Source organism: Chelon labrosus (genome assembly GCF_963514085.1).
Source record: "Chelon labrosus genome assembly, chromosome: 6".
Lineage (NCBI taxonomy): Eukaryota > Metazoa > Chordata > Actinopteri > Mugiliformes > Mugilidae > Chelon > Chelon labrosus.
Window position 1 is genome coordinate 14,120,351 of NC_140342.1, and position 26,010 is coordinate 14,146,360.

The 26,010-nt window shown below is 42.8% G+C and overlaps 2 protein-coding genes across 5 annotated transcripts; one reads left to right on the plus strand and one right to left on the minus strand.

Moving 5' to 3' along the window:
• Positions 1–238: 238 nt before the first annotated feature.
• Positions 239–14,812, minus strand: gigyf2 (GRB10 interacting GYF protein 2). Of its 3 annotated transcripts, none has more exons than XM_084547071.1 (29): positions 14,717–14,812; positions 12,741–12,792; positions 12,395–12,563; positions 12,178–12,273; positions 11,839–11,947; positions 10,604–10,709; positions 10,441–10,481; positions 10,312–10,347; positions 10,036–10,137; positions 9,255–9,469; positions 8,973–9,120; positions 6,596–6,835; positions 6,331–6,500; positions 5,885–6,032; positions 5,618–5,784; positions 5,307–5,401; positions 4,940–5,068; positions 4,674–4,804; positions 4,467–4,567; positions 4,173–4,313; positions 3,916–4,080; positions 3,591–3,836; positions 3,378–3,500; positions 3,011–3,295; positions 2,396–2,598; positions 2,106–2,257; positions 1,802–1,995; positions 1,101–1,242; positions 239–1,004 (listed from the first exon to the last, which is right to left on the minus strand). In XM_084547071.1, the coding sequence occupies exons 2-29, from the start codon at positions 12,776–12,778 to the stop codon at positions 937–939; spliced, it is 3,960 nt and encodes a 1,319-aa protein (XP_084403197.1). In that variant the 5' UTR covers positions 12,779–12,792; positions 14,717–14,812; the 3' UTR covers positions 239–936. The 3 variants fall into 3 exon arrangements, with proteins under 3 accessions (XP_084403197.1, XP_084403195.1, XP_084403196.1); XM_084547069.1 differs by having other exon boundaries at positions 5,307–5,404; XM_084547070.1 differs by lacking the exon at positions 14,717–14,812 and adding an exon at positions 14,348–14,616 and having other exon boundaries at positions 5,307–5,404.
• On the plus strand, positions 14,785–24,902 carry kncn (kinocilin). Of its 2 annotated transcripts, none has more exons than XM_084547082.1 (5): positions 14,785–14,890; positions 21,677–21,745; positions 21,831–21,902; positions 23,062–23,155; positions 24,201–24,902. In XM_084547082.1, exons 1-5 carry the CDS (start codon positions 14,824–14,826, stop codon positions 24,268–24,270), a joined length of 372 nt encoding a protein of 123 aa, XP_084403208.1. In that variant the 5' UTR covers positions 14,785–14,823; the 3' UTR covers positions 24,271–24,902. The 2 variants fall into 2 exon arrangements, with proteins under 2 accessions (XP_084403208.1, XP_084403209.1); XM_084547083.1 differs by lacking the exon at positions 14,785–14,890 and adding an exon at positions 18,041–19,013.
• The last annotated feature ends 1,108 nt before the right edge of the window (positions 24,903–26,010 follow it).

The following is a 26,010-nucleotide window of genomic DNA, read 5'->3' on the forward strand; positions in this document are numbered from 1 at the left end:
TTTCTAACACCTGGCAGTGACTAAATGTAATATCCACGTCTCAGCTCTCAGCAGGATGTGTGTAAAATGTGATTTGCTGTAGTGTGACCGGGTGACTGAATGTGGATCCAATGAATTCGGCACAGTTGTTGTTTTTCTGAAGGGTTCAGACACAGGTGTGAACAGCCCACACAGACTGTTTTATTATCATTTCATACTGCAATAAAAAAGTATGACTCCAGCAGATCATTTTCATATATTATAATACAGATGCAGAATTGAAAGTTTATTCTTTAAACAGCCTAGTATTTTACAAGAAATAGATAACTACTTGGAACTTTTGAACATGTCCTTAAAACAGGACATAAGTGGGCATGAATCCTTGGGCTCTACTCTGCCGTCATTATCCATGAACACCCAGCCGAAAAGAAGGGGAGGGGGCGGGGGGCGGGATTAAAGTGTAAGGGAAAACTCTCAATAAATAAAACAAAAATAATGGATATAATCTCTCAAACATTTCCAAACTACCCCACCCATATATCCACACTTAAAAAAATATCGCATACAACGATGACCAAATTTGAAACCTGTTGTTATCTTGAATTTTAATCATCTTATGATTTTTGGATCAAGCATCGGCGTCTGTGGACACTTGAGTTCACTTGTCTGGTTGGGCGTTTCACTCACCAGTTTGCTCCAGCTGATTTCTCTTGAGGGTTTTTGTCAGATTACAGATCCGTTTTGAAACAGGAAAAACACACCCTGCCTCAGAGGTCACGGTTTGTATGAAATTTGCAATTTATGAGAAATGACTGGGGTGCGCCCGATAAAAATGGGAAACCGAGAAATAAAGGTGAAAGTGATGGAAGCAGTCGGGGGGGGGGGGGGCAGGGGTTTGGGTAAACAGCTGCTGTTCAAACTGGATACAGTCAGTGGGGTTTGCTTGGCTGCAGTCCCTTAGAAGTCCTCCAACGTCTCAATTTCTCCCATATTCAGTCTCTCTGATGACGCATTCACAGAAAAACCTGCAGATTGAACAAACACAAGAAAAGATTTAAGTGGCACACGGGATATAAAAACAACAGGTTTTTCAGATTAAGCAGATGGATGCCTGAGCTCACCTAGAAGGCTGGGGTCTGCCCGGACCATCTTCTGTTTCTTTTTCTTCTTCCCTGAGGTGACGGTCTCAAAGCGCTGCTGCTGTCCACTCGTATGATTTGACTGGTAGAGCGATGAAGATCCTGTTCCACCCCATACAGAATCCTTGGAAAAAGGGGAAATGAGACAGAGGCTGATGAAACACTTCTGCAGTTGTAACACTTCTGCAGTTGCGGTCTTTCATGTTGCAAACCCAACATACTGTATTAGTGATTGTTCTTTCTGTCTGATCTACGATACTGGTGTGTGTGGGCACAGTTCTGTAATTACGTTGCCGCTACGCTAGTCAGCCGTGTTGAGTTTCTCTCTCTTACAAACATGTTTTATTAACTTAAACTATGAAAACTAGAAACTGAACAGCCCATGTTGGAGCTAATAACTTCTACTGCAATCACTAACACGGAGACAAAGACGACACCTGAGTTGATAGTGTGAGGGAGGCAGGAGGAGAGTGACCTTTCTACTTGTCTGACCAAAGACATGCAACCAGGCACAGCTGTTCTCAGTCAGTGCAACAAGTAGATCTTTTTCTGGAGAGGTGCATATCAGCCTATGGCATAGGGAAATAGAGCTGTGGTGTACCTAAGGCATAGACCGAATGTAGAAGCCTAAATCCGTCTTTATGCTGAGCCTTTAAATAACGTACCGCTTCAGTCTCCCTCACCTGCTGCTGCTTGAGGGCTTGCTGTTGGTTCTGCGGTGCCTGTTTCTGTTGGTTAGCGTTCTGTTTGGCACGTCGTTCCAGAAACTGCTTGGCAAAGTCCTTGGCCTCGGGAGTGTCCCCCACGTAGGCCTTGACATAGTCATGTATCTCGTATGGCGAGTCCACTTCTTTCAAGAAGGATGCAAACGTGGGAACTGGCAGGGAGACGGACGTGAGAATATTTGTGAGTTTGGTTTTTTTAGAGCGGGTTCAAAAGTAGCTGTGGGTGGAGTGATTTTTGTAGCGACGCTTTTAAAAGACTCACCATCCAGATTGTTGGCTATGTTGAGGGTGTGCAGGGTTTGCTCACACCACTGCATGAAGGTGTCCTGCTGGCTCTTATTGACCCCTTGGAACAACTTTAGCAGCTTCTCCTCTTCTTCCACCTTCTTATTGGCTCGCCCACTCAAAGAGTTACTTCATGTGCACAAACCAATGAAGGGCAGACACAAAACAAGTCATTAGCATCCATGTATTAGTCATATCCTTCATACTTTTTATCAGAGGCTGTGACTCAGACATTTGTTTCGGTTTTGGCATTCTAAAAAAAAATACCTGAGGTTGGCGTTGCCTTTGTTGTTCTTCTGCGTGTTGCCTTTTCTGGTTTGGGGAGGTTGCTGGACAGCCTCCTTCACAGCCTCGTCCCAGAAGCCCATGTTGGAGTTGTGGGTGTCACCCCAGATACTACTAGAGTCTGAGCCCCAGTTAGTGCTGGTGCTGGTGTTAACAGACCCCCACACTGAGCTACTCAGAGACGCCTGTGACAAGAGCGAGACACTGTTATTAAAAACACCTTAGGCACAACAACAAGCATTTTCATCACAGTTGGTTCAATAAAATACCTCAATATGCTGAAAGACAACAATTTTCCAACTGTTTCTGTAATTGTCCCCTCAAAACAGAGGAGTATATCCCTACAGCTGAGAGGTTGGAACCACGATGTGTTTTGCACGTGTGGTTAGAAAGTCACGGAAAGAATAGAGTCATTGTCAAAAAAAAATCCTAATTTACAGCCAATCTGCTAATTAGCTGGTGTACTTAATCGTGACAATACCACTTCTTTGAAAAAGATTATGAGGTTACTTCAGTGACAAACATACAGATTTCTGAAATTAAATAGTTAAGTATAAGATGAAAAAGTTTATAATTATGACCATGTATGTCACATACAGCTCTATTTTGAGTGCGGGTCTGTTGGGTGACGATGGGATGTTGTTGTTGTTGCGGCGGCGGCGGCTGCTGTTGCTGCTGCTGCTGCTGCTGCTGTTGCTGCTGCGGCTCCTTCCGTTGTTTCATCTGCTGGGCTTCCTCCCTCTGAATCTCCAGTAGAGACTTGGTAATAGCTGGTTGTTTGGCCACATTACCCCAACCAGACAGCTTGGCGTGGGACTGCTGAGTCTGTTGCAGGGCCTGCTGTTGCTGTAGCTTCAGCAGCTCTTGCTGCTGACGTCGCTGCTGTGAGGGTGACAGAAGTATTAATATGTATAAGATGGCATTTGTTTCAAATGTCGACTATGAAATGGGGGTCCATCCTTACCTCCTCCCGTGCCTGTCGTTCTCTTTCCTCTTCCAGTTTCTGGATCTCCGCCAGTGACAGAGCGTTCTGAGTCTGGCTTATAGTGGTGGCTGATTGCTGTCCCCACTTTGATGAGGATGGAAGCTGTGGAACAAGGCGAGATATAGCATCTAATCAACTTTAAGTTCATTTTGTACCGTTTATTTTTGATGGCTAACTCTTGTGTGCCTGTACCTTCATTTGTGCAAGCTGCTGTTGCTGTTGTTGTTGTTGCAGTCTCCTGAGGGCTTCTTGTTGCTGCTGTCGCTGTCTCTGCAGTTCCTGCTGTCTTTGGGCCTCCTGCTCTCTCCTTTTCTGCTCCTCTTGTTGTTGGGCCAGAGCAGCGGCCGCTGCAACAGCTGCTGCTTCTTCCTCCGCTCGTTTCTCCTCTTCCCGCCTCCTCAATGCCTCAAGTTCCTCCTGCTTTCTGCGCTCCTCTTCCTAGTGAAGCCGATAGGACAGCATTTAGTGAAACATTTTGGAAAAACTTCAGCATGGGACATGTTTTATTTTAACATACTTGTTTGCGAAGAAATTCTTCCCGCTTCTTTCTTTCTTTCTCTTCCTCTTCCCTCCGCCTCTCCTCTAATCTTCTTAGAGCTTCCTCCTGAGCCAGTCTCTCCTCTTCTTCTTTTTGCCTGCGCTGCGCCTCTTCTTGCTCCCTTTGTCGTCTCAGAGCCTCCTCCTAAAAATGCAGAACTCTTGGTCAGCGCAATCAAAGAAAGTGACCGAGTGAAACAGTAACCTCAAATTCTGAAAGCAAATAAAATGGTCGACCTGTTTTTGCCGCGCTCGTTCTTCCTCTTCCAAGCGTTTCCGTTCCTCCTCCTGTCGAGCCCTCAAGGCCTCCTCCAACCGTTTCCTCTCCTCTTCCTCCCTTTTGGCTCTCATTTCTGCCTCACGCCTTTCCAGCTCCAGCTGTTGAATGGCAACATAAAAATACACTCACAGTATTATCACCTTAGATTTAAGATTTCAGACTTTCATTGTAATCCGTATGATCTTGAAAAACTGCTGGGATATCAGAGAACACAATGAGCCTCCAGACATAACTTAAGAAATTTAATTTACCTTTGCAGACTTTGCTTTCTCCATTTGCTGCATTTGTTCGATAGTTGGAGCCTGTGCCATGGAGTCTATCGGTAAATCCCATACGCTGCTGCCATCCCATGCTGGTGAAAATGATGAGAATGAGAATATGACACAATACACCTGCAGTAGCATCATAAAAACTTTCTCACTATGCAAGACAGCAGGAGATTTAAGTTAGAAACTCACTGCTTGGAGCAGCTTGTTGGAGGTTTGGTGTACAGGAAGCCTGAGAGGATGGGTTCTGCATTTCCCACACAGAACCAGAGTCTGGTACAGACAAGGATCGGGTAACAGGAGGTAGGAGGCTCTCAGATGCTCTACGAAAATATAAACCATCATGTTAATACATATAATGCTCCCTCTATGAGGTAAAAACACTGAAGCACTTAAGTCAACAGGAGCAGACTTGGAGGCAGAATCCGTAAATATATGTAAACTGATGTGGCACGGACCTTAACTTAAGAGCCTGGTATTGCTGTAGAAGCAGGTTGATCTGCTGTTGGTGCTGCTGCTGCTGCTGAAGAGGAGCTGAGCTAAGTGCTGCAGCTTTCTGTTGGGCCAGGGCCTGGGCATACTGCTGCCTGAAGGAGGAAAGACACATGTACAAGAAAAGTTTCAATAGATAATAATGCATCGGGTTAGTAACACTGAATTATGGGACTTTCAAAACTGGAAGGTAATTCTGGTTCTGATGTCAAGGATTACGTGTCTTATGGAGTACTGCTGTGTATTTTTTGTACAAGTTGTGTGACCTCAAAGCTCCAGAGGGAGCTGTGTGGTATTCCTTTACGAATGTGTCCGATAATATCAATGGCATACCTGAGGAGGTATTGATATTGGAGCTGCTGTAACTGGTAAAGGTTGAGAGCAGTGAGCTCCTGCTGCCTCTTCAACCTTTCTTGATCACCATCCCCCTGCAACACATAAAGAGAGCCAAGACAGAGTAAGTCAGGAAAGTCAAACATAAATCCACTACAAAATAGTGCACAATATCCCTAAAGTCAAACGGCTGAACGGTTCAAAGAGTGGGCTATAGCACCACCTACAGGTCAATGGCTGGTACTGATACTAGTGCAGCTTTACAAAGTAAACCACTGATTAATAAATCAAATGGACAGCACGTTTAATACCTGTAGCGGAGGAGGTGCGGGGCCTAGAGTGAATGGTACTCTCTGCCAAATCTTCATAATCTCTCCCAGAGGTTGAAATACATCATCACACCCTCTTTTGACTAACAGAGACATTGTGAAGTAACCAGCATGAAACCACTCGGCCATCTCCTGGTTACTGAATGGACCTGAAGGAGCAGAAAAATACAGCAGAAGAGATACAGATGATGTTCAGGGACCATAACGGAGCAGTGTTAAAGACAAAACTACACTTTTTTTATGTCTCACCCTGTATCTCCCCTTGGGGATCTTTGTAAAACCACTTGAGAGCAGCTTCGTGGGTGAGCGGTAGACCTGCAGGCTTGGGCTTCTCTGAAGTCTTTGCTGAAAGTCTGTCATCACTGTCTTGTAGGTATGCTACCATCTTCTCTGCCTCCTGGATAGGAATTTTAAAAAGACATACTTCTCGTAATCCTGTTTAAACCAATACAACTGGACATTAACACGGCTGTTATTAGCTGATTCGTCAACAAATGCCCAAGTTGTTGCTTAGATTTAAGTGGACATCATTTTTATTTATTTATTTTTATATTTTACAGGATCGTATATAGCCGTAACACCTCTGGTAGTGCAACATTCTCAACAACCACAATCTTTTAATAGATCTTACTAATGTCTGCACGTACTGCAGCCCTGCCGATATGTTTTCATCTTCATATGCCTACAAAAGGTACCTGCTCAAAGTGTTTTAGTCCCTCGTCTTCATCAGTGTCTTGGGGCACAGTGGTGGGCCTGCCAATAGGTGCCAACATGCTTGAGGAGAAGGGTAAAGGATTGTTCATCGCCACAGGAACATCTATGGGCTTTTGCTGTAGTAGCTGGACGGTGGGTGACGGTGCTGATACTTAGGAAAGAGCAGATATTAGTTTTTCAGCTTCATGGAAACAGTCTGGAAAAATAATCTGTACTGCGCAGAGAAACTGAAGACGCGAGCCCCACCTGCAAGGGTGGTGGACATGTAGGTCATTTGATGGGAGTCCAGCATGTTATTAGACATGGAGACGTGTGGGGGGACTTTGCAGGGCTCTGGGGGGAGCTCCAAGGGTGGCTGCTGTTCACTTGGCTTCTCAGTCTGTTCCGTTCTGCTGGGATGGGTCGGGGACAAAGACTGGGCAGGAGCCTGGCTGTCTGAAACCGGCGGAGCAACAGGTGGAGTCTCCTCTGATACTCTGGCCAGCTCTGAAATACAAGATTGGATCATGACCACATAATCTGGTTTTCTGGTCTAAAACCTCCCCCCCTTTGCATTTCTATTAAGGACAATAGGACAGTAATGCACAATGGACCACCGCAGCACAGTCATTTTCCCTTTCTTGGCCATGTTCATATCACATGCTTTCAAAATTACCGTAAATTTATTTAATAATAGCAGTTGGCGTACAAAGCAGCCAGCATCTGCAAAACAATCCATTGTGTGTGTTCTTGACAACAATGACACAAAAAGGCACAATAAAGCTTTTCCCTGCCAACCAGTTTGCTCTGAAAGAATACTTTCATGCAGCGCAGCACCAATCACACTACCAGTCAAACGTTTGGACACAGCTTCTTATTATTTTAAGATAATCCTTTATATATCCCACAGCAGACATAGTGGATTAATACTAAAGACATCAAAGCTATGCTGGAACACATATGGGACTATGTATTAAACCAAAAATGTTAAATAAACCAGAATATGCTATATTATAGTATGTTATATTTTAGATTCACACACGATGATAAAACTCTCTCTAATGAGGAAACGACGACCAAGAGTTACGTTTTTGCGATTTTTCTGTATGTTGTGAACGTATTGAGAAATTGACAATAAAGAAATCTTGGTGTAGAGGTTAAGTTCATAAGAGTCACCAGCCTCGGAAACCACAAATTAACAGCCCCTCACATTTCAGGCCACATAAATGCTTCAGAGTTCATGTGCCAGACACGTCTAAACATCAACTGTTCAGAAAAGACCGTGTGAATCGGGCCTTGATGGTTGAATTGCTGCAAAGAAGCAACTACTAAGAACAACAACAAGAGAGAGAGAACTGCTTGAGCCAAGAAACACAAACTGAATAGACATTAAACCAGTGGCAATCTGTACTTTGGTCTGATGAGATTACTGGTTCAACCCACAAAGCTGAGATGATGTTCTCTGCATGTGTGATTCCCACCGTGAAGCAAGGAGGAGGTGGTGTGATATCGGGGTGGGGGTGGGGTGGGAGCTTGCACTCTGCAGCACTCTCATCTCTATTTTCAACAGCACAATGACCCCAAACACACATCCAGGCCATGTGAGGACAGTTTGACTTAAATGTCTTGGGACAGGTTGGGCCACAGAGTGAAGGCACAGAAGCCAACAAGTCCTGAAGTGAAGATTGTTGGAAAACCATTCCTAGGAACTTCCTCATGAGGCCGACTGACGTGTACAAAGCTGTCATTAAAGCAAAAGGTGGCTACTTTGGAGTATCAAAAATATAAAACATATTCTAGTAAGTTAAACAGTTTTTTGTTTTCTACATAAATCCATATGTGTTCCTTTAAGGTTTTGATTTCTGTACTAAATCTACAATGTAGAAAAAAACAAAACAAAGAAACAATACTAAATGAGAAGACGTGTCCAAACATTTGAATGGTACTGTATGTGTGTGTGAAAATTTCACATCATGACTCGTGCTAAGGCAAACGCATACATCTAATTTGAGAAGTGAAAATTCACACTAACACATGCAAGAAAAACGAAACTGATCTGTGTCATGATGTTGTTGATATCCCTTTAGCTTCTGGGTTCAACTTCTCCTCCGTTGACACTGGCTGTCATTTTAGAGCACCGCATATTTTGTAGCACTAATTCAGCATTACCAGCAAACATCGGGGAGACCAGGATGTCTCCTAAAGTGGCCGATGATGAGTCCCTGGCAACTCTACACCAATGGGCATCAGTGAAAGTCATGAACGTGAAATTCCCAATTGCCAATCTGTGTTTTTTTGTTTCAGAGCTTAAAGGATTGTCTGGGAGATTTAAACCACAGCTACCATCTTGCAGCCTGAGCTCTCAGAGACTGAGAATTTGGGTGCCCTATGTATACACACCAAATCATGCATCATCATCAGAAATGATTATCATATGCAAAACACAGATACATTTGTGTGTCCTACAGTCTATGTCCACGTTCCCACGTACAGTACGCCTTAAGTACGGGGATTTCTTTGATTGGTCGAGTTGAGATAAATGACTGGAAACATTTCAGTACGGCTTTTTTGTATCTGAACTTAAACCCGTGACCAGGTTGTAGCACTAGTAAAATTCTACCAAATTCTATAAAGTGGTCCAAACCTTTTCTGTCAGCTTCTCTTTTGGCCTCTTTTTCTGTCTCTTTGGTCTCCCTGGGATGACTGTCCTCCTCCTCCAGGCCCTCGTCACACTCTTCCAAGGGTTTGAAGTCAAGCTCCGCCTCTTCCAGGATTGGTTCCTTTGAGGCTTTCTGATGACACATGAAAGAACACAATTGTTGGAAAAATGTGGCACTGATATCATGCCATAAAACGTACAGTCTCAACGCGAAGAAATTACTTGTTCCCTTTATTTCTATGTTTGTTTTCATGTAAAATCCATCACCTTGAGTGAGAGGAAGGCTCCCGACGAGTCGAAGGTGCCTGCCTCCTCGTCTGCATCCTCCAGACACCACTCTGGCAGGCTGTCCCTCTCGTCCTCCAGACTGCCACTGCCTGACCGCGGCCTCCTGTAGCCGCGCTCGTCTTCTCTTGCATCAAATGGGAAACGCCGTTGACGTTGGTCTGGGAGTTCCCGCCACCCTGCTGACCGAGGTCCATCTGGGTAAAGATGGCAGAAGAGTTAGTATTACAAAACCTCATGGTATATAACAGTCAAGGTTTGCAGTACACTGTCTGTTCACCAGTGAGTAAAGACATGGATATACATATAATAACACACAATTACCATATGATTGTTGTATGTGCATGAGGATGACAAAAGCACCAAGTAGTAAAGAAAGGAGTCACCAGTAAACAATGAGCCCACCCTCTTACCTAAAACTGGTGTCGTTGACTGGTTCTTGTTATGCAACAATACACTGATGGCCAACAAGCCACTACATTGAGATAAATGGCCCTTAATTCAAGTTGGTTGCTTGATCAACCATATATTTTCCTGTGCACCACAACAAAAGTGAGAGTTCACAGGTTGGGGAGAAACGAATGCACATTTATTCTTGAATGGGCCACAAAACAAACATGGCAGTATGCCTCAAATACATTTATCAAAGAGATAAATGTATCGACAATGTGGTCAGTGGATTGCCCACCTGGGCTCGGCGGGCACCACCGGTCACTGTCCCGTCGAGAACCTGCCAGGCGCCAACCCCCCTCATCATCCTCACCATTCTGATCATCACGAGAAGAACGCCAGTTCTCACTCTCCGAGCGCGTGAAGTCGTGCTTCCTCGGTAGTCCCGTCACACCGTCCTCATAGTTGCTTCGGACTGTTAAAGAAGGAAAAAAAAAAAAGGTGAAGCCATTAGGATCGTTTCTGTTTTTGAACAACTCGTATTAAGCAGTGAATCAATGGCGAAGAAAATAAGTTGCATCTTTTAAGTGTGCTCAAGAAATCTGAGATAAATTGCTGAAAAAACAACAACAAAAATAAACACACTTACTGTGATTGATCTGAAAATGTCCGGGAACAGCATCCACTACGTTCACAGAGAGCAACAAGAGGTTAGACCAGTGCTTATGCCAAAGAATACATCAAGTATTGACTATTTGAGCAACAATGTAACACCAACCTGGGTCTTTTCGGCCTGGCTTTTCAAACCTTCTGTCTCCCCTGATATAAAACAAAAGTTATATCAAGTTAGATGCTATTCAGCAAAAGCTCAACAACTGAACATCTGTATATTGTCTAAACAAGGTCAGATTTTACCATGACAAATATATATATTTTAATACCTTTCTTCCCAGCTTTGGGAGCGATGCATCTCCCTCCCTCCACGACCAAAGCCTTCCACGTCATCAAAACTTCTTTGGTAAAACCCTCCATCTCCTCTTCCCCGGCCTGAAAATAACCACAAGTTGACGTGACTTCATAAAACCTGATGAGATTCAGTTGATGTTGACCGTGAGTGATCAAAGGAACAAATATGGTTCAAAAGCACTGAACAAAACTAAACCCACACTCCAAAGCTACTGGGTAGCGGTACTTAGGTAAATAAACGGGCTGAAACGTTTTACATTGATTTATGAAATACACATATCCATAAAACTGAATTAACTGTAGCAGTAGTGCTGCCTTTTAAAAAAAATCTTGTTTATAAAGATATTGTACATTACCATCAACCTCCAAATAGCTGCAGCTGCTATTTATAATAAACCTTTCTGTATGTCATAACTTTTTGACCAGAAAAGGTTTTATGAGTCAAACAAATGTCCGACATGATCAATGTAGCAAACAACAGTTCATCTGAAGCACATTTTCACATTTCACTTTAATGGAACAAGTTGGTGAGAGAAATCACTCTGTTCAGCTCAGTAAGCCAGTGCAAGAGAAGAAAAAATGGATTTGACTAAAGTAAACATAGTGATGAAGTTCAAAGGGCATACAAAAGCCACCTTTCATATTACATCTTAAACTCAGTGGAACATCTACATACACAAATATTTTCATGAAGCGTTACCTCCTCTCACGCAGAATGTATGAGCCAGCTGGCTATAGCCTTTATGGTGCGTTCAAGTGCATTTTTTTTTTTTGCCCAGACACAGGTATCGGTCATCTTTCATTGCCAGTAGTTCTATGTAGTCCGTTTGGTCTGTCCGTACCTTTATAGCCGCTTCTGATTAAATTTAAATACTACCCACTGTCTGGACAGAAGGCTGGAAGGCTGTTTTGAACGCGTCTGTGTAGACGGCGCTCGGATTTCAAAGTAGTTTTTTTCCCCCGTGTTTAAGGTGCACAAATTATCCAAGTCCAAGCAGCTGAGTTTTAAGTATGCTGAGTAAGCACAACACCTAGAGTGAGCTAATATTACACACTCTGAGCTAACTGGTGCGTCTTCTAAGGCATCTAAAATATCTGCAGTTGTCGTGACTCTCTTTGACCCTATTCATTACACAGCATGAACTTACTCCTGCAGATAATGATAAATAAAAAAAAAGATATTTATGAATGATCTTGAAAACATTCTTACCTCTACCCCTTGAGGTACTTCGGCCTCGCGGTGCCCCTACTATCGGTCCGCCTCCTCGCCCTGTCAGCCTAAGTACAGCTGCACTGTTTACAGACATGGAAAAATTTCTCTGCAAATACAAACAGGTGGAGGGAAGCAAGGGGGAGAAACAGTCAGCTGTCAGCTCTGTTTTTTCTGCACCTGCTGTGTATTTGGTAGGCTAATTAGCAAAAAGCCCTGTATATTTGAACAAATGACGATAAAACGCCACCTGGCCTGAGGTCAGCGTGACATATTGATTTGAGATCAGAAACTGTTTCTGACTTATTAGTGAAGTGATACTATGACAAGTACTCCTACCTGTTCCTCCTCTGTAAAAGACACGAGTGCCAGAGGGGGCAGGGGCTCCTCTTGCAATATGGGCAGAAACTCCTTATCGTGTAGGTCTATAGGGATCTAGAGAAACACAGGCTTCACTGATAAGGTACATAGAGCTCTGAAAAACTGTTACAGCAAAGCAAATGATGACTGATGAAATGACTGCAAGCCAAGAAGGGGCCTTAAACGACCTACCCACCTTGTTATCCTTTACATAAAGTGCTAACATTTCTTCTCTCCCGTAGCGATAGTCTGCAAGTTTATACTTTGGCAACGCAGGTGATAGGGGTGGAGAGGCAACAGCATTGCTGCTTCCACCACCACCACCACCACCACTGCCGCCGCCACCTCCAGACAGGGCACGGAGCCTGCACAGAGAGAAACGGTGGTAAGAGGAGGACAGAGCAGTGACAACACTAAAACTGAGGAGGCAACTGGCATGTCGTAACATGCGCAGAAGCGCTAGGCCAATACAGAAAACCAGTTCCACAAGCTAGAAATCACTTCCAGACACACTAATCATTAATTCATGACAGTTCAATTACCATTCTGGTCCAAAGTTAAGTGTCTGGGTTTCGGCCATTCTTCCTTGAAGTTCTACAAATGTGCAAAGGGAGGAAAATGATTAGCACACACACACACTTTCCAACAGCTTGAACAAACAAAAAAAATTCAGTTTATTTTGCTTACAACAAATAATTTTAATATTTCAGCAGTTGAATTTTATTTTTGCTCATGTATTATTGATGCAGCCATAAGCTATATTAACTGTACCTCTTCAATAATACTTTTGTGTATGTTTTAACAAGGACAAGTGACATAAAACACACATGAAAACTGGCATTTCTTCTGCGGTCCTAATCAAAATATGGGCTTTAACGTCTTGCAGCTCCTTGGGATATACAGCCCATCCCACTTGCTCGCAAGCTGGGTACAGTTTCAATCTGCTAAAGCTATTTTAGGAAGTCTGGCAAAGAAGGAAAGACAGACACCTGTAATTGACAACTCCTTGCAAAATATACCCCCCTCCCCCTCAAAAAAAAAAACTAATCTTGTCACCCAAAACCATCAGACGTTTATTTACGTGAATGTCTTCACTGCCAAGTCTTTTCCTTACATTTAAGCTTAAAAACGAGGTTTTATTACAGGCAGAGCAGTCCTCAAATACCGGGCACAAAAGGCGACAGTGGACTGACAATACCTCTGACCATATGGACGCCTGGGGAAGCCACGTGTGAGTTGCTGGTTAAAGCAATAAATACAGCAACGCAACAGGAGTGGGCGACGTTTATGGCAATACGACAGCACGTTTTACACATTTATCAGTGCACATATGAAGCGAAACCCTTTTGCTGGCTGACTTTACATAACCTTATGGCTTGATTAAAACGAGTAAGGTGCGCAGATCACCAACTGCACACTGTGTTCTCAACAAGTAAATAAGTTTGGTGAAGTCAAATGCAGCGTAACAACGGAATAAAAGTGGTACAAATTAGCAAAACAAATATATATATTATTTAGTATACGTGTGTATATCTGACAGAGCTTTAAATGTATTTTATTTTTAAACTTGTCACCTTGTGTAAAAAACGCTGAGTTCACCGTTAAACGTTAAATAACAGTGAAGCAATGAACAAACGGTTAAAGTTGGCTAACGATAGTCACACCGGATCATCCTGATGTTTTAAGCTAACGTTATTAACGTTACGTATTGTTAAAAGTTGTGTTGTAATGCTAGCTACTGTAACTACACATGAAGGTTGTGCAGTAATCGCCCACGGTTGCCAGCACTGCATTAGCTAACGTAGCAAGCTAACCAGTCAAACCAACAACTAACGTGAATATCTGAACAATTCACTGGACAGCAGACACTGACATTAGCCAGTGCACTTGCCTCCTTTTAAAACGTGTCAATGAATACGTGGTTGCGTTTGAATGTGGCAGCAGAGTTGTAGTTAAAGTGCCTCTGTGCTACATGCTGGTGACACACGAGAGTATTTTCGCTAGCCAGGAAGGCGATAGCCAACGGAGGGTATTACAGCGCGTTAGCTAGCTAGCCAGTTGCTCAACTAGCTAGCTAGCTAGCTAGCAACGTTTAATCTGTAGTGTAAACTTATCATATATGAAGAAACAATTGTGTGTTGACACTTACGTTTATCGTGACATGAGATATACTGTCATATATTTTACACTACAAATGTAACACTGTTCTGGCGTAAGTTAGTCTCTATCCTCAACACTTGTAGCTAGCAGGCTAACAGGTTAGCTAACTAGCTACACGCGGCCTTCCGAGCAGCCTGGATCCACAACAACAATTTCCTTGTCAAACCGCCCCGCACTTCACACGGCCTGGACACGCACACACAGACACTGGAGCCCGGTGCTGCAAGGCCAAGTAAACATGGTGGTTTAACAACAGTCCCAAGCCCCCCCACCTCGTCGGATTATGCCCCTCTGACATGTCACTTAACTCAAATGTACGATTCTCCCTGGCTAGTGTATTAAACTTTGGCTGTCTTACCTCTGCTTGATCTGACAGCACAAGGTTTGTATGCGAGTTGTGTGGCTCTCTCTGGGCTCTCTCTCTCTCTCTCTTCGTTTTCCACAAGATGGCTGAGTGTGGGTCACATGACACCAGATATAAACCCGTATGCCGTGGACAAATTTGCTGACTGGTACGCATTGGCAAACAATGGTGAGTGTTAACACAGTATTTATCAAAGCTTGTGTTGAACACAGCACGTTCAGACATATATATATATGTATATCATGTAATGTGAAATAATGTTTAAGTAAATCCGGTATTACTTTGTCTTTACACATCCAAACTGCTCAGTAAGGGCTATGACACAGGCCTTACATATCACCTAAAGCCCTTGTAGTAAGCTACTGTAAACACTAGTATTTAAATGGTTGTTGTATAGATAACCGTCATAAATTAATTTATAACTTAAAGTAAAACACTATTTAGCAGTTTTGTTCAAATGTCAAGCAAATAATAGCCTAATGAAACATTTGTCTCCATATTTCTAACCATAATGTGACTTTATGTGCTTTATTATTTGTGCTTCATTTATTAAAAAAACAGAAAAAACAAAAAAATAAAAACAAGGGACGAAGATAGATGTGGACCGTAAGTAGTTTGCCACCCGTTCTTGGTGGATTTAAAAAAATGATCAACTATACAAGAGATTCTGTGATTAATACTTACATTCTTTATTTTTCTACTTTCTTCTATTTAAACTTGAACCTTGATTCCTGAGGTCACTGATATATTGTGTTATGTGGAATAAATTACCCTGGCTTTTTATTTCCTCATGATCTTATTGTGATTCTGTCCAACACAAGTGGTTGATGGTTTTGAGGATAAATGCTTTTTCCATGCGCTTGACTTCCCCAAACAGCAAATTTAAGAGATTCTGACATTCATTATTTTTTTTGTGTGTGTGTGAATATCTATGTTTAGCTGTGTCTTTTGTTAAGAAAAGCCACTTGTAGCTTTGGCCGTGGTCAACTACTTTTCACAGAAGCTTTCATCAAATAAGACAGGCCTACTTTACTGTGTATTATGAGCTGACATACCACCGTATTTTTACCTGGTGCACCCATGTCATTTCCCTGCAAATAGGTGAGTCAGTCAGAGCGCAGCACTGACCAACAAGGAAAAATGTCAACTGCTCCAAGGCCCACTGAATATTTGAGGCCATTGTTATGAGAGCACAGTGTAAATCCTGAAATGTGAGGGCCCAGTGAATTTGTGTTTGGGGCCCTCTAACAGGTCCGTCTGTTTCTTTGGAAGCCACCACACCAGTAAAACTATATAATCAACTTCCCTTTAATCTGACAAGATTGCTGCACGTAATTTACAGCATGAAGCAAATTTCTGTTAATTCATGTATAAGCTGTTAGAAACTACACCAGTCAAATGAGCTGCCTTGTCTCTGTCCAGGTAGACTCTACACAGCAAACTATCATAGTGGTGTTAGCTCCTGTTAATACTTTATGGTAACATTCCCAGTAGTTTGCTAGCAGGCCTTTTGGAATCGTGATGTTTGTATAGTCACTCCACAATTCAAGAATCTCCTGCCGTGTCCGCGGGATCGTATGAAATACACGCATAACTAAATCATTTATGCAAATCCCTACCTACCTACATTGGGAAAGCGAATATTCTGACCTCTTCCACCGACAAGATGAGGCAACCTGGCTCGTTGGTCTAGGGGTATGATTCTCGCTTAGGGTGCGAGAGGTCCCGGGTTCAAATCCCGGACGAGCCCTCCTTTTAACTCATTACCCCATGTGCATTTAAACCCATGTCTGATAAAGTGTAAAATGCGGGACAGTATAACTGTACATCATATGCCATCAAGGAAAGCAGTCTCTTAGATATTAAGAACAAAATATAAGTATTGCACAGATTCAATACAAATGGAAATTGTTTTATACAAAAAATGTATTCATTATCCGCCTACAGTGACATGTCGAAGAAAAAAAAAAAAACATTAAAACGTTTTTCAAATAAAGAATTGACCCCGACGTGATTTGAACACGCAACCTTCTGATCTGGAGTCAGACGCGCTACCGTTGCGCCACGAGGTCTGAAGCAAATATGTCGTAGGTGGCTTAGATAAGGTGGCTGACCGGACCGGTTCTCTATTACAGTCCTTCATCATGCATATTAATAAAATAAATATATATATTTAAATAATAATCTGTATATAATATTGTGTCAAGTGTATTATGGAGGTTGAGAATTATAAATGTAGCATGCATCCCCATGGAATGTGGCATGATGGCAGGAAAGTGGACAGGTCTGACCGGTTAGCTGAGCTGGTTAGAGAGTGGTGCTAATAACGCCAAGGTCACGTACATTTCGAAATTTTGTATATTAATCTGCAACATCTGAGTGGTTCAACTCAGTGGTAAATTAGGTGGTAAGTGGAACCCACTTAGACCGTGGTTTACAGCGTTATCAGTACGTGGCGTTGGTGGTATAGTGGTTAGCATAGCTGCCTTCCAAGCAGTTGACCCGGGTTCGATTCCCGGCCAACGCAGTTGTTTTTGCTCTGCTTTGTTTTCTTTCGCTTTATTTTTTGCCAGTGGGAAGGATAAGAACCATGATTTGAAGGAATACTTAATATTAAAACTATATAAAGATGTTAACACATTTGTATGGTGCTTACTTACAACAGCAGTTTAGAAAAAAACTATACATGTATATATAAAAGCAGGTAAATAGTTTTAAATGCATAGATAAACTACATATTCAATAACTGGTAATACTTAAGCACAATCAAACGCTTTTAAAACGTTTATTGGATGTGAAAGCACAAAAATAAGAGACACTGCAGCAACTGGGATATAGTGGCAATGCACAAGTGTCATCATGTCTGTTAATGTATTTTTTAGATCACTCCAACAATGTCAGGTGCAGTAGCAGCAAACTTTGGAAAGGTGAGTTACATTTGTGTCACACTGGTGGCTCAAAGTGTCTTGATTTAGGGAAGAAAACTATTTACTTTATCTATATGTGTGACCAGAACACTTCAGTACATGGCAGCAAATTGTGTGGTAATTTAATGCCAGTCTCACATTATTATGTTTCTCATCTGAGTACAAGATGTTCACAGAGTTTCATTTTTACACCAGTTCATTCATCACAGTGATAGCAATTCTCTGTTCAAATAACTTTATTCCTTTGAGGCGCATTTCAGTAACAATGTGCCTGCTTCAAATAAGTGCATCATTTAATATTAAGGTGGGTATAGTTTGCATGGACTGAGCTACAAATGCTTGCACTTTCTGTTCACTGCATTATTAGCCTACTTTTGCTATTATAGATATAAATAAAGGCCACAGAAGTTATCTTTATTCCTTTAGTTTCGGCTGAGTATGTGACATCGCATACCCTACTGACTGATGATGCTTTATTCGGGGATAGATACGTGTACATGGAAGGAGTTTACTTGTTGAACTGGAAACATATCACAGTTTCTCCTCCACCCTCTAAGTTCATTTGTTATCCTATTCACCGGTGTTAATCCTGCTTACCCTCTTTTTCCCTCTGTTGCCATGGATATGCTATTCCTATGGCAACTGCATGCCTTTGTGGATGGCCTCGGGCCCCCACCGTAGAGGACTCTCTGAACCTTTCATTACAAATTCCCTTCAAGCTCACAGACAAATCACGCAAGTAGCATATAGTCCAACTCTGCCGGTATAACTGTCGCATTTTCTTTTTCTCTCTGCCCTTCACTCTCTTGTAGTCACTCTGCTTTGTTTTGCCCTGAAGTCCTTGAAGCACTGTGTTCATTTTTTGTAAATTACCCTCCAGGTACTGGATACTGGATGCCAGAGCTGGTAGGAAGAGGACTGTGATCAGATTTTTGTGTTACATGCGTATCACTGTCATAAGAGACAGCACCACGAGCTTTCTAATTTTCAGCGGCAACGGAAACCAGAGCTCCATCTTTAAAGATGCATGAGACTTCTTGAGGAAAAAAGGGAGAGTAAAAGACAGGGAGGGGCGAGGCTTGTGCTAGATCACAGTATAGATGCCAGTGGCATTGAGGGCCCAGGCTGAAGTGTCAGGACTTGCGTGTGTGTGTGTGTGTGCATACGTGTGTGTGTGTGTGTGACAGGTGGGGGGGTCTCCACCTGCTGAATGAACCCCGTCAGTGTCGGGGAGTACCATGGGCTACGGGTGGGCTCGGCCCTGCTCAGCATCGTGGCGGGCTGCATCATCATCGGCGTGTCCCGGGAATGTGACGCTGATGCCGTAGGAGGTATATTCCTGGGAGCTGGCGGCCTCGGTGAGTGTGTGTGAGACACTTTAGGAACAACTGACCCAGTTATTCAAAGACTTTCATTGAATATTGTTGGAAAGATTATAGAAGATTCATTACACCGATGATGCCACTCCTCTTGGGAGTTTTAGAACAGTTTGTCCATTGAGCGACCTCTTAACTGAGTAAAAGAGTTCAAACATGATGTTAAACTTGATACGTAGGATATCAAACATTTATTTATGAATGAGTCCTTTGAAAAACATGAGAATACGTATGTGAACATCTATAGCCCGTGTACTGTAATATTAAATACACTGCCTGGCCCACAAAAGAAAGTTGCCCCCTGGATTTAACTAAGCAAATAGATACGAGCCTCCCATTGGATAATTACTGCATGGGTGATTATCTTTCAGCTGGCAACAAGTTATTTAACCCCAGCTGATGCAATGAGTAGCTTCTCATTTCTTAAACAACCTTGTCAAGAAACATCCTGTGGTCGTGGAAAAGATGTTAGTCTGTTTGAGAAGGGTCCAATCATTGGCATGCATCAAGAGGAGAAAACATCTAAGGAGACTGAAGAAACTACTAAAACTGGGTTAAGAACTGTCCAACACATTATTAAAAACTGGAAAGATAGTGGGGAACCATCGTCTTCAAGGAAGAAATGTTGTTGGAAAGAAATCCTGACTGATCGTGATTGGCAATCACTTAAAGGTTTGGTGAAATCATATCGCAGAAAAACAACAGTAGAACTCAAAGGCTATGTTTAATAGTGAAAGTAAGAACATTTCCACACGTACTATGAGAAGGGAACTCAAGGGATTGGGACTGAACAGCTGTGTAGCCTCAAGAAAACCACTAATCAGTGAGGCTAACTGGAAAATGGCTTCAATTTGCTAGGGAGCATAAAGATTGGACTCTGGAGCAATGGAAGAAGGACATGTGGTCTGATGAGTCCAGATTTACCCTGTTCCAGAGTGATGGTGGTATCAGGGTAATAAGAGAGGCAGATGAAGTGATGCACCCATCATGCCTAGTGTCTACTGTACAAGCCTGTGGGGGCAGTGCTATGATCTGGGGTTGCTGCAGTTGCTCAGGTCTAGGTTCAGCAACATTTTGTGCCCAAAGAATGAGGTCAGCTGACTACCTGAATATACTGAATGACCAGGTTATTACATCAATGGAGTTTTTTCTTCCCTGATGTCACGGGCATATTCCAAGATGACAATGCCAGGATTCATGGGGCTCTGATTGTGAAAGAGTGGTTCAGGGAGCATTAGACATCATTCTCACACATGGATTGGCCACCACAGAGTCCAGACCTTAACCCCATTGAGAATCTCTGGGATGTGCTGGAGAAGGCTTTACACGGTGGTCACACTCTCCCATCGTCAATACAAGATCTAATCAAAGCTAAAGGTGGTCCAACGATACATTAGAGTGTGTAACCTTTTTCTTGTTTTTGGTGCAGTGTGGTGAAAAAAAAGAAATTCACAGCAGGATCTGTGAGGGCCCTGACAACGAGGAAGTAAATCTAATCAAAAGAGAAAAAAAAATAAAAGATGTGAAACACACGTTCATGTTTAATTTGCAAACTGCTCAGTATTTGTTTAAAAGAAATGTCAAAACCTCGGGTGAAAGATCTGCGGCCTGTGACATTTTCCATCCATCCAGCGTTCATCTGATACAACGGTGTAACTGGAACCAGCCGATAGCTGGAGGAACTGCACCGCCAAGATAAAGAAGTGTCTTAACGGGAGAGAAAGCGCAAAGAGCAGGGCTGTTGATCTGATGAAAACAACATCAGCGTGCATACATAGTTAATGTGAAACACGTTCTCGCCAATGACTTGATCAGCTTTCAATAATTAATTTTTTCTTTCAGAAGAATTTGGCAAATCAAAAAAAAACAACAACAAAAAAAAAAACCGCCGTGCTGCAGCTCGTCACAAACGTTCACTGCTTCACTGCAGCATTTGTGCAGCATCTAATTATGTGTTTTGGGGCTCGTGTGCCACGATGCCTCCTCCAACACATAGGCTGACTAATGAGTATGAACAGAGTGTTCTCGGCAGATTGTTTTCACTCCTTCTGCAGTTTCATGACATTTTAAGCACAGACATGCATCACAGCCACCCTCAAGACCTGCCAGGGTTTAATGCCAGCCCTTCTGGCTTATAAGGGAAATCAATAACTGTGTTGAATTGGAGCGCAGTGCCACTGAGAGGCACACGAGCCCAGAGCTTCAGATATTACTTTGAGCCGAACAGGAAGAAACATCACACGCTGCATCTGCCACGATCAAAATAATCTGACGCCTTACGCAGAGACGGTTACAGTTTGGGAATAGATATTTCATCAACCGGTTTATTTCTGGTCCAAGTTTGTTTCTTTTTACCTGCTGGTTTGTCTCACAGGTATTCACAGAAATATTGGAAAAGGCGCATGATTAGATTTGTGTTTTTATATCACAGTGAAATTTGGTATCCATATATAATGAGATTTTTCTTAGAGCCTGCAGTACTAAATATTTTCCTCCACTTCACTTCTGATTTATTTTCATTCCACTACAGAGACAGGACAAAGACTAAATATTACTGGTTGTCATTTCCTTTCACTCTTAACTGCAGTTAATCTGTAATTATTTTCAAACCAGTATATTTTTCATAAAATTAATTACACTCTGTTCTCCAGGCCTTCTCATTTCAGTCTACCCCTTCATAAAAGCCTGGCTGAACATCAACCGCATTCTTCCATCCTTTGGTAAGCCCTTCTCTAATGTTTTGTTCCCGCGATCAAGTGATTTCGAGCTTAAAAAAAAACACATTCGTGAAAAAATTCTCATCAGGAAACTTCAGAGTGCACCCGATGCCCGCCAATCCCGCTCCTGAGCAACCAGTTGAGGCACTGAGACGAGAGGGTGAGTGGAAGAGAGGAAGCTATCACGTAACATTCTAAGGAATTGAAACTGATCCATCAAGTGTGTGTGTGTGTGTGTCGATTAAATAAAACAAAAAACTCAGCCATGCGTTGGCAAACAGCGGGAGAAGACATGTTGTGTCTCCGGCTATTAGAGAGCTAACGTCTCACATTAAGAACATCGAGAAAGTGCATGTAAATCTAAGTTTATCAAAAAAATAAGTATATTGGCATCACATAGCAATGCAATGCAGTTACAGATCATACCGTTTTAGTGCTGTGCAGCCAGTGAAAGGAGCAAACGGGCTCAGACAAATAAATATGCAGACAGTTGAGATGAAACACTGAATTTCATTGACATTTTATTGAGTCATGTAACAATAATAATTTGCAGGAATCTGTTTTAAACGCCCGTTCAGTTGAAGAACAGAAGAAACCTGCATGGATGCATGGATGATATTGTGAGTCAGTATTATATAGCAGAGAACTGTTGAGTTATAATATCTCCTTTAACTCCCTTCAGAGATTTCACACCACGACCCCACCACTTTATTAGGTACACTAGTGTAAACGGACACGTTCTAATATAACAACCCTGCACTGAATCTTCATGAAGGTTATGGTGGTTCAACGTTTATTTAAGTTAACTGAGAGAGCTGTTGTTTTCACGTTGGAGGCTGTGGGATTGTATTGTAGTACAGACACACGTTCCTATTATTTGGACCACCCCATTTGAGTCTGTGAGCCAGGCTAAATAATAGAAACACTTGTGAGACAGAAACACATCCTCCAAAATGTTCATACAGTTGAATTGCCACCTTGCTGAAGAAGATGCTTCATGAACTGAACATTATAACAGTCATGAAGGGGCGTTTAGTGCAGGAGCACCTTATTTAGCACCAGTGTACCTAATGATCTGTCAAGTGATTTCTGGCTCAGTTCCCTTTGTGAAGCTGTTTAACTGCACGCAAACACTCATTTGAGTTGCTTAAAGCTGCCTCAAACAGTTTCTCTGGTTTTAAGAGGTGAAGGCAGATATTTAGGTCAGCTAAGGTGGCTTTCTCTGCATGCCAGCCTTCATAGCACGATACAGCTCTGAGACCCTACAGGCCAGTGAAACATGTGCTGTTATACTCAGTGTTTATTTGGTCCTTTTCCAGTTACCCAGAGTCAGCTGAATCTGGACCGTTCTAAGAGTCGCATGGGGACCTTCGTGGAGGGCGGGCCGATGGCTGAGACCAACCCGGACGAAGGGTATGAGCCCAACGCAGTCTGTGTCCTGTCAGTCATGCTGATGTGCTGTTAGTGTGGGTTTGTGATTTACACACAAGAGCAAAAAGTCGGCCGGGGAGAGGTAAGGATGATCAAAGTGGAGCATAAGAGGCTTGGAAACACTCCCATTCCTGGGATACCTTATCCATACAGCAGCCCCAAATCCAAAGTGTTTTTTATTCCCTAAGCTTTACACCATGTGCATTATATTAGGCTATGCCACATGTAAGTTGTTGTTGAAAAAAAAGACCAATATCGTCTGTATGCTATGATATACTATGATAAAAACTTTCCCTTATGCGGATGTGATCCAGAGGACGAGGACAAAATGAAGCTGATGGTAAAATTATTTCAGGCCTTATTTAAGTCACACTACAGTGAAAAAAACGAACCTCTCGTCCCTGCTGCACCTTATTAGTTTGTACTTGCGAATATCTGGGTGTTTAAGTAGTACATACTTCGTTATCGTAGCAAAACTGTTAGGAGAGGAGGCAAAAAACACCTTACATAAGAACATGTGCTCTCTTTTGCTGGCTGACTCCAACTACTTTGGAGGAGAAAAGTGGACTTTGCAAGCTATCACCTCCTTTTTTGTAGTCAAGCAGTCGCTCCGGGTGCTGTTGCTACGGTAACCCAGATAGACTGGATGGATTTCAATCATGTCAGATTAGATCATGCATCAACCATACACGCCATGCACTTTGTGATACCAAACCAACAGCATACGCAGACTTTAAACAACGCCCAAAAACCTTCAATGGTATTTGTCACTTTTAAGGCTTAATTCTTTTAAGAAACAGACAATCAAAGTCACCGGAAGTCTGGTTTAAACTACAACAGGACACCCTTACACTATTTGTGAGGTTCGGTCATTTTGCAGCTGAAATTTAATGAGGCTTTACATCATATCTGGGATGACTTGGGGAATAGAGATGCTTAAGTTCAGTTTCGTCAACCTTGCTACACCCAGACACACTCAGAACTTAACATCCCTCGCTTGCATGACTCACACGCTGGTCTGTTGCAGGACGTCCGCAGACATGCCAGATGTCTTATCCAGACGGAAACTCAAGCCTTCTGATCAAGACCTGCCATGACGCCATCACCTGACATGACTGATCAATGCAATTCAACCTCGTCCTCCTCCTCTTCACCTTCTGCAGCAGGCTTCCTCGCGTGTATGTCAAGAAATATCGATCTGAATCTTTCTGGACGTGTTTCTGCACAGTTATTAAGTCGGTGTACTGTCTGTTAGTCGAGATCACCTCATCACGTTGAACTTGTGTGATCCAATAAACATCCAAAGATTGCACTGTGGTTATTAGTGGAGTGTTTTGTTATTTCCGAAGACTGAGAGGAGCAAATTAAGCCCCACGGTCTCATCATCGCACAATGTTCTACAATGTTCTCCAATTAAGAAATTATTATGGTCATTACGTGATTATGGGACTTAAGTTCCTCCCGCTTGTATTTGCCATGAGCAGCACAAACAGGGATACATGCATGTGTGCACGCACACACAGATACTGCAGCTACAGCTGTTGCATGCACACGGTGACCTGCACCCCCACGGCGAAACACAATGCATTGATATTCAGGGCAGCAAACGCAGAATGGTTGCTGCATGAAAAGTGGGAAGGGGAGCGAACGCTGTGGCCTGACAAAAAAGTGCAACACGCTGTGAGGCTGAATAAATGCCCGGGCTGTGTTGATGAGTCTCAGCAACAGGAGCTCGAGGAGTCCGCGGCGCCTTGATGACAACCAGCAGCTTGATTGTCAGCTGTCAAATCACAATGGCTCCACAGTCCCCCCCCCTCCTGTCTGTGTGGAGTTAAACAAAGGAAGGACACAGAATGGACGCTTATCTGCATTATCTGAAAATCATGAATATACACCGATCAGGCAAAACATTATGACCCCCTTTAGTAATATTGTGTAGGTCTCCCTTGTGCCTCCAAAACAGTTGTGACTCGTTAGAGAATGGACATGGGCCTTCTGAGGGTGTCCTGTGTTAGTGGGGGACTTTGGGTCCTATGGGTTGAGGGGAGGGGTCTCTGTGGATTATCCCACAGATACTTGATCAGTCTGGGATCTAGTGAATTTGGAGGCCAGGTGACTTGATTTAAGCTCAAAACATTTCCGAAGTCAATAAATACTCTCTGTAGCTGCAGATTTAACTTTACAGGAGGTCAGACACTCCTGACCCCTTTATTACTCACTCAATAATGACTCTCAGTGGATGAACTGAGAGAGAAAAGACTGTCATTATTAATAATCATATGATGTATCACCCATTAATTAGGTCAATCGCTACAACTACTTAACCCTTTATCATACATATCTTATTAGAAAGGGGGTTGGCTATTAATCACTTTCATCTATTGAATTTAACATTTAAAATTAAATTGCTGAAAGGATTTAAACTCTGCTGGGAGACAAATACCAGCTGAGTGCAACACACACACACACACACACACACACACATTCAGGGGATCTTCCACTGACATAATGTCTTCCCTATAGCCCTTTGCCCTATCCATTATCTCTGTGTAACTTTTACATTAAAACAAATTAACATGTCTTAACCCTTAGTATTTAATGAAAAGCTGACCACCATAACTTAAAACATGACCACACACACACACACACACACACACGCACACCGGTGGACGCCGCGGTGACGGATGGATGGGTGAGGAGGAGGCAAGAGTTACGCGTCCGCTGCTCTACGCGGCACATCAGATATGAACTAATGAAAAATGAAGACTTCACGCCGGCTGCCGAGGAGAGACGCGGCGCACGCACCGGCTGTTTCCCCCTCCATTTCCGTCGCAGGG